This window comes from Thermobia domestica, chromosome 6 (assembly GCF_964235325.1).
Source record: "Thermobia domestica chromosome 6, izTheDome1.hap1.1, whole genome shotgun sequence".
NCBI classification, from domain to species: Eukaryota; Metazoa; Arthropoda; class Insecta; order Zygentoma; family Lepismatidae; genus Thermobia; species Thermobia domestica.
This window is the reverse complement of record NC_137459.1, coordinates 145,159,449-145,168,853: the sequence shown is the minus strand read 5'-3', so window position 1 is coordinate 145,168,853 and position 9,405 is coordinate 145,159,449. Positions and strand designations below refer to the sequence as shown.

At 31.9% G+C, this 9,405-nt stretch overlaps 1 protein-coding gene across 2 annotated transcripts in view; it reads left to right on the top strand.

Annotated features, from left to right (window-relative positions):
* The first annotated feature begins 6,938 nt into the window (after positions 1–6,938).
* Positions 6,939–9,405, top strand: part of LOC145688244 (dynamin-1-like protein) — a 249,717-nt gene continuing 247,250 nt past the window's right edge. The window contains exon 1 of one of the 2 annotated variants that reach the window (XM_081762179.1): positions 6,939–7,335. In XM_081762179.1, the coding sequence (XP_081618305.1) occupies positions 7,234–7,335 (102 nt within the window). In that variant the 5' untranslated portion in view covers positions 6,939–7,233. The remainder of the gene's footprint in view (positions 7,336–9,405) is intronic. The other variant, XM_081762180.1, reaches the window with a different exon arrangement.

Below are 9,405 nucleotides of genomic sequence, written 5' to 3'. Positions count from 1 at the left end.
AAACGTAAAAATACTACATTTAAATCAAGATTAGAAACATGATGATTCACAACACAATATAAACCAGAAGATCCATTAGAACATTATATTAAAACAACATCTAAAGCTATATTAAACAGAATACAACTCAGCTTACAAAAACATGCCTCATTGAAAATTAATCTCTGTTTAAGTTCTAAATATAAGAAAGGAAATGAAATTCAAGAGTTTTATTTTAATACTGAAAACAAGAAATATACCAATCAACCAATTTAAAAGAAGCACTAACTAGTATGAAACAAACATTAAGAACAAGAATGGATGAGTTTCAAGCTAGAGGATCTGGCTGGGCTCTTATAAATATTAACTTTTTAGAACTAGCAATCGTTAAATATGTAGCATACAGAGGATCATCATACATAGAATTACCTATACAGATTCAAAGCAAAAAGGCAGTAATTAATGTAAAGAATGAAGATGAAAAATGCCTCTTATACTCATTATACAGAGCCTTATATCCTACAAATTCACATCCTGAACGAGTATCAAAAAATAATAAACTATTGTCAAACTTAGAATCTAAACTAAAAGATATTCATTTTCCTGTAAAACTAAGCGATATTCCGAAAGTTGAAAAATTACTTAATATTTCTATAAATGTCTATGCGTATGATAAAGACTAATTTATATATTACATCACACACAGAACAAAAACATGCAAATTGATTATATATAAAACAACTTGTTGAAGAAAAGAAAGTTAAAACACATTATTGTTGGATTAAAGACTTGAGTAGATTAGTTAGTTCTCAAATGGCAAAAAGAAAGCTCGAAAATATTTATGTGATAGGTGTTTGTTATACTTTTACTCAAAAAGTTCATTAGAGAAACATGAACAAGATTGTTCATCGAATAAAGCAGTAAAAATAATAATGCTTGAAGAAAACACAAATGTTAAATTTAAAAACTATCAATATAAAATGAGAATGCCATTTGTAATCTATGGTGATTTTGAATGCTTATTACATAAGGTTATGGGATGTGAAGAATGTTACCCAGAAAATAAACCATATACAAAAAATATCAACAACACAAACCTTCTGGATTTTGTTATTACATTTAAAAAAGTGATGGAACTGAAACCGAACCTATTTTGTTTAGAGGTAAAAATGCAGCTAAAAAGTTCATAAATAAATTGCAGAAAGAAGCTAAAATGATATCAAACATTCATAAGCAAAATAATAAATTGACTTTACCAAAGAAACAGAGAAGAGAGTTTAATAAATCCGAATTTTGTTATTACTGTAAGGAAATATACACTGAAAAGAATTATAAAGTTAAAAGTCATGATCATGTAACAGGAGAGTTTATAGCTCCTTTATGTAATAATTGCAATTTAAAAGTTAAAGTTCCAAAGTTTGTACCAGTCATTATACATAACAGGATACGACTCACATTTATTCATTAAAGAGCTTGGTTGCATTAAAGAAACAATTGATTTAATACCTAATAACGAAGAACGTTACATTTCATTCAGTAAAAAGGTTGGAACTACCAAATTAAAATTCATAGATTTATTTAGATGTATGGCATGTAGTTTAGACAAATTATCACCAAACCTAACAAGAGAACAATTGACTCACACACAACACTTCTACCCTAATAAAGAACAATTTAACCTTGTAAGAAGAAAAGGTGTTTACCCATTCGATTATGTTAACGATCGGAATAGGTTTAGAGAAAGAAAACTTCCACCGAAAGAAGCATTCTTCAACAAGCTTATGAACACACATATAAGTGATGAGGATTTTGAGCATACAAAGAAAGTATGGAAAACATTTAACATTAAGAATCTTGGACAATACCATGATTTATATTTTAAAACAGATGTATTATTGGTAACAGATATATTCGAGAATTTTAAGGAAACATGTCTTAAAGCTTATGGTCTTGATCCTGCTTGGTATATGACAGCACCAGGTTTAGCTTTGGATGCAATGTTAAAGATGACAAACATAGAATTAGAATTACTAACAGATTATGATATGGTATTGATGATGGAGAAAGGCATATGAGGAGGAGGAATTTCAAAATGTAGTAAAAGATAACTAAAAGTAAACAACAAATTTATGGAAGATTATAATGAAAATAAAGATTCTTACTTAATGTATTTGGATGCTAACAACTGGTATGGATGGGCAATGAGCCAATACTTCCATTTAAGGTATTTAATTGGCTAAGTGAAGAAGAAATAAAAAGAAACAGATTTGGCAAATGTTCCTGACATTTGTGAAAAATAACATTTTAGAAGTTGATCTTGAATATCCGAAAGAATTGCATGACTATCACAAAGACTATCCATTAGCACCTCAAAACATGTGCTCGCCTGGTTCAAGACAATCAAAACTGTTCACAATTTTATACGGTAAGGAAAAATATGTAATTCACTATCGAAATTTAAAACAATGTTTATCACTTGGATTAAAACTTAAGAAAATTCATCGAGTAATAGAGTTTGAACAATCAGATTGGTTAAAGAATTACATAGATTTAAACACACAGATGAGAACTAGAGCAACAAATGACTTTGAAAAAGACTTTTATAAGCTAATGAACAATTCAGCTTTGGAAAGACTATGGAAAATATTAGAAAGAGAGTAACATTAAACTAGTAAGTGATGGGAAAAAAATTGAGAAGCTTGTAACAAAACCAAACTATAAAGGCACTACAGTTTTTACGGAAAATTTACTAGCTGTTCACATGAATAAAGTTAAAGCGCAGTTTAACAAACCGATTTATGTCGGTATGTCAATTTTAGATTTATCAAAACATTTAGTGTATGATTTTCACTATAATGTGATGAAACCTAAGTATCAAGACAAATTAGAAATTTGTTACACAGATACTGATAGTTACATTTATCAAATTCAAACTAAAAATATATACGAAGACTTTAAAAGTTTTATTAAATACTTCGATACAATTGATTACCCAAAAATAACAAATACGAGATACCACAAATAAATAAGAAAGTACTGGGTAAAATGAAAGATGAACTTAAAGGAACAATCATAGAAAAATCTGTTAGTTTAAGATAAAAAATGTATTCAATCAAATTCGAAAAAGATAAATGTAAAAAAACAAAAGGAGTTAAGAAAAATGTTATAAGTAAAGAACTTTCATTTAACTATTATAAAGACCGTTTATTTAATCAAAAATAATATTATAAAAGGATGAATTTAACCAGAAGTTATAAGCACGATTTTACAGTATAGAAGTAAATAAGTTAGCTTTAAGTTGTGTAGATGATAAGAGGTGTGTTTTAAAAGATGAAATACATACCCTGCCATGGGGACAGTGTAAGATAGAAGAGTTGTAGTTTTAGGTTTAGGATTTTATGATTTTAAATGTCATAAATGCCTATGCGCATAGCACCCTGCCCAATCTCACCCTACTCAATCTGTGCTTATCAACGATATTTCCAAAATGGGTTGGCCTGGAATTTTGGCCCAGAAGTAACCAATACGCATTACTATTGTCAACAGTTGCATATTAGACTCCATCTTTCCTGATATGTTAAAATATGTTAAAGTAATTCCAGTATACAATAAGGGTAACAATTCTGAATGTGACAACTATAGGCCTACATCTATAGTCCCTGTAGTAGCCAAACTTGTTGAAATATTGCTCAATGATCAAATAGTTAAATATTTTGAGAGTAACTCATTGTTTAGTAGATCCCAATTTGGATATAAGTAGATTAGGTACAACTAAAGCAACAACTTCTTTAGTTAAAGATCTTTTAGACAGCTTAGAAAATAAATATTTTACTAAAGTTAGATTTTATGACTTGTCGAAAGCGTTCGATACGGTATCTCATAAGATTATTTTAAGTTAATTAAAATACTATGGTTTTAGACATGATGCGTTAAACCGTATTAAATCATATTTATCAGACAGATATCAAAAAGTAGAATCCCATAATTCGAACTCCAAATACTTCCATGTGGGTTCTGGGGTACCAGAGGGAACTGTTCTGGGTCCCATTTTGTTCCTTATTTATGTCAATGACCTTCCCAAAGTAGCTACTAGTCCCGCTAAAAGCTATCTTTTCGCTGATGACTTTGGAGTCTTTGTTAGTTCTAAATCAATTGTCGAAAGAGAACAATTAACCCAAGATATAACAACTGTAGTTGAGGATTGGTGTACAGGAAACCTTTTGTGTTAAAACTGAGTAAAATACAAGATCTTAATGTTACATATAATAATCTAGATTACACAGAAAAAGATTCTAAAGTTAACTTTTTGGAATTTGAACTTGATTCAAAATTAAACTGGTATAATCACATTGAAATCACGGCAGCTCGTGTAACAAAGGGTATATACATGGTGAGAAAATTAAGAAATTGCGTTAGTTTGAAAATCTTAAGAATTGTTTATTTTGTCCAAATCCACAGCTTTCTACCACATGGTACTATCCTTTGGGGTGGATCTAGTAACACTTACAAGCTTTTAAAGCTGTTAAGAAAGCTGTCAGATTGTTATTCAGTCTTCCTTCTCGCAGTCACTGCAAACCTAGCTTTAAGCTACTGAAAATAATTACTCTTCCTGCTATTTTTCTTTTTCAATGTTTAATGTATGTGAAAGAGAATAGAGATAACTTCCCTGAACATTCCATGTATCATTGATATAACACAAGATACAAAAATAATATAATGACAGTGTATTACAATTATACCAAAACACAAAAGAGTTTTATGGCACGTCCGCAAAATTATTCAACTCTCTCCCGAAAGCACTGAGAGATGCCGAAGTGAGTACTTTTAAAAGTAAACTCAAATCATTCTTAATAGATAATCCAATATATGATATAGACGCGTTTTATGAAATTACAAAACCTATCAAATTGTATTGAAATTAATTACAAAGCAGTTAAAGTGAAAAATAACATAGCATTAAAAGCTATGAGAAAAATGAATAGACATGTATAGTACGAGTAGTTATCTTTTGTATTGTGTTGTAATCGTTATTCTTTATATTGTATTGGAATTACAATCGAGAATTTATATATATGTATATTAGATAATGTATTACACTTATATCTATATATATTTTTTCTTTCTTTCTTTTCTGTATACATATCTGTAAATATTCTGTATCCATTTTTGACATTTTTGTAAATATTCTGGATGGTATTCAGATACAATTCATTAATCGAAGGTTAGTCACAGATTATTTAGTCGAAGGTTAGTTAAAGAGTTAGTAAGCATACTAACTCTTTACTAAGGAAGGTGCCCTTTTTGGTATTCAAGGTCTACTTTGAGTACAACTAAAATCATGATTTGGGCATGATTAACTTGTAAAACCCAATGCATCGGTGAGTAAAATAAATGTGGCAACTACGGAAAAATAGATGAGCGCATGCGTCGTCTGTAAAAATGAAAATATATGAATTACGAAATACGAAATATTGTGTCGCACACTAAATCGTGGGTAAAAGATTATTCTCTGCTCTAAATTAATTAGTCACATATGATTAACTTCGTCCAATACTACATTCTAATCAGAGACTCTGAATACAATTTTGATAGTCATCCGTTAGTCAACTTGGTAGTATGGTGTTAATCAGACGTGAAAACGACTCTACATAAGGCTCTCTGTATCCATTTTTGACATTTTTGTAAATATTCTGTATCCATTTTTGACATTTTTGTAAATATTCTGTATGCATTTTAATCTGTAACTTTAAGATCTGACGATTGTAATGCTTTGGATGTCGTCTGAAGTTTCTGCAATAAAGATTATGGGCCTTATGCAGAGTCGTTTTGACATCTGATTAAAGCCATACCAGGGGGTTGACTAACGAATGGTTATCAAAATTGTATTCAGAGTCTCTGATTAGGACGTAGTATTTGACGAAGTTAATCACATGTGACTAATTAATGTAAAGCAGAAGCTAATCTTTTACCCACGGTTTAGCGTATGACCCAACATTTCGTATTTCATATATTTTCATTTTTACAGACTACCCAAGCGCTCATCTACTTTTCCGTAGTTTCCACATTTATTTTTCTCACCCGATGCATTGGGTTTATATAAGTTAATCATATCCAAATTATCATTTAGTTGTACTCAAAGTAGACTTTGAATACCTTAAGGTACACCTTCCTTAGTAAAGATTTAGTATGCTTAGTAACTAGTCTGAGACTAACCCTCGATTAACGAATTCTCTGTGAACCGCCTAATATGAATAGGAGAAACTTCAGGATAATCTTTGATCAGGTCATATTTGGCATAGAATAAATCTTCTCCATATCTTAATTAGTGTTCACACAGCAGACGATTAAATGCGCGACTCACTCTTGTAAATTACTTTCAACCTCACGTATCCAAAATTATAATCAAAGTTCTTTTCACCCATCATGAAACCCGGCCGTGAAACCCCTAACACCAGAACGGCTTTAGGATTTTAATTTTGGGTTGGCCTGCTCCCTGGCGTATGGATACATGTGCTCATTTGATTCATTAATGACAGGAGGAAATTAGTTTTACAGTAGGTTTTATGCTGTTTATTAAATAATTATTTACCATTAATACAAAAACTGGAAAATATATGTACTCTTTATTATATCTTTTGGTGTTTGTGTTTATATAGTTTCAAAATTTTTGGGTAGGCTCGTGGCTACCCGCTAAAACTTCCACTGCGTAGCACGTGGACAATTTGGTCCTGTGCAGATGCGTTCTGACACCTGATTAGAGTCATTCTAAAGAGTTCGACTAACATATATTTCCTGCAGTAGATAGGCCTTTAGTATGATTCTAATCATACCTCTAAACAACTGTGCATGAGGCCTTTTAGCTCTAATTTTATTGATCCCGCTTTAAGGTAAACGAAAGACCACGTTTCAGTTGTAGCCTTAATCAAAATGTGTTCGAGGCACCTATATTGTGACCGGTAGTGATTTCTGAGAAGAAAACGAACACCGTTAATGTTTGTGATCTGTGCACATTGGTTTGTGAACTGTGGATGTAGATGGCAATAGAACATAATTTGTGCTGATGTTGGTACATTTTTGTTGTGTGTGAAACTTCGAGGATAAAATTCTTTCAAACATGGAGGCATTGATTCCTGTTATTAATAAATTACAGGATGTATTCAATACTGTAGGAGCTGATGCAATAGAACATAATTTGTGCTGATGTTGGTACATTTTTGTTGTGTGTGAAACTTCGAGGATAAAATTCTTTCAAACATGGAGGCATTGATTCCTGTTATTAATAAATTACAGGATGTATTCAATACTGTAGGAGCTGATGCAATTCAACTCCCTCAAATTATTATTGTAGGAACACAGGTTTGTGTTTCCAGAAAAGTTTCGAATGTGTATCTGTTGATATATTTAATGTTATTCATCTGTTAATAACTAAGTTTTGTGGGTTTTTTTTGCGTTTTTCGACTAGGAATTTAAAGTGTCTTACTTTTAAAGTAATTAATTTGCTAGCGAGAAATTATTATGATACACTAAGTGGCTTAAGTTTAGAGTTGCCCCTCCAGTCTGAAGATGCCCTTGGACTTTGCAACATACAAAAAAAAAAAAAAAAAAAAAAAAAAAAAAGGTTTAAAGTATTACAAATTGTTACATTTCACTTAATTTCAGTACTCCGTGGGCTTCACAAAAATTTAAAAGTTTTTTTTTTTCATTATTTTTGCGCATCCGTTACACCTGTTCGCCATATTTTAAAACTACCATGCTGCTGAAACCTTTCGCGAATGCTTCCGCATCCGGCAAATAGTACTAACTTCCACATATCTTTTCTCGTATTAAACATAACTATCCTGCCGAACTTACATTTCTAAACATCAAATCAAAATCTTCAAATTATCATTTCTTACCTCATTTCTCCTGTAAATTTTCCTGGTTTTTATAAAAACCGGAGGGGTAACTCTAAACTTAACCCCACTAAGTTAGTAGAACACGTTACTGACATTGCAGTGCCCTTTATGCACGTCGAGATACATACAGAAACAAACGTCTGCAAGTGTAATGTTATTTGAAAAAGTAATCTCCTACTTACATGAAAGTAGTGATTAATTATGGAGTTTATATCCATACACATACGCAAATTACTAAATACGTAGAGACGATGAGATAGGTATTGGCTACGAATAGGGTTTAACGTTGAAAGATTTTGTTTACACACGCTGAATCTATTGTGTTTGGGTAGGTTAATTATGTTGGCGTTTTCATGTAATTTACATACTTGTTTTCTCTTAATTATTCATAACATTGTACTTGCTATTTTGGTGCTGGTCAAGTTCAGGCACACCACATTTTGCAAAATTCGATACTCTACATGCAAAGACGTGCTTATAAGGAACAGATTTATGCAGGCCGCAGAATGAAATACTAAGTAATACAGCTGTGTTTTAGATTTACATGTGTAGGGTTACTAATATCAGATCTTATAAGTGGTTTACGACGGTTAAAATAAGTGAATGTGTATGAAAGATTACTTTATTGGGACTATTATTTTCCGCCGGGGGAGTATTTCTGGGCTTAAGTTAAGAGTTGCCCCTCCAGTCTGAAGGTGCCCTTGTACTTTGCAACATACAAAAAGCAATTATTAAAGTACTAAAAATTGTTATATTTCACGTAACTTCAGTATTCCGTGAGTTTCAGAAAAATTTAAAAGGTTTTCTTCATTATTTTTGCGCATCCGTTACACCTGTTCGCCATATTTTACAACTACCATGCTGCTGAAATCTTCCGCGAATGCTTCCGCATCCGGCAAATAGTACTAACTTCCACATATCTTTTCTCGCATTAAATATAACTCTCATGCCGAACTTACATTCCTAAACACCAAATAAAAACTTTAAATTATCATTTCTTACCTCATTTCTCCTGTAAATTTTCCTGATTTTTATAAAAAGCGGAGGGGTAACTCTAAACTTAACCCTATTTTTGCATTGTACAAAAGCTGTATTTCATAGAAGTGTAGCGTTAGTAGTGTGAAACCATTACATGCGCTATTGGAGTTGGTGTTATTGCGAAAACCCATGTGTTTCCATTACCCTCACCTACGCTTGTATCCACCGTCGCTGACACGTGTTTTCCCTTCGGACGCACACGTGTTTTCCCTTCGCTATGCGAGTCATACCAGCTTCGTACTGCTCAGACACACAGCATTCGTGCTTTTCAGTGCTCACCTAGCACAGGTTGGTTTGTATTTTTGCACAGCAGCTTTTATTGTATACACCTGGGCGTTGTACTTCTTCGCTAATCGTAAAAGAATTATAATTTTTCAATGATAACGTCTGGTTGCACCCTTGAATATCATATATCGCAGAGTAGATTCAAGATGATAAAACGGGTTTGGTTAGTTAGGTTAGGTTTCATATTCCTGGATCTACTGTACAACAC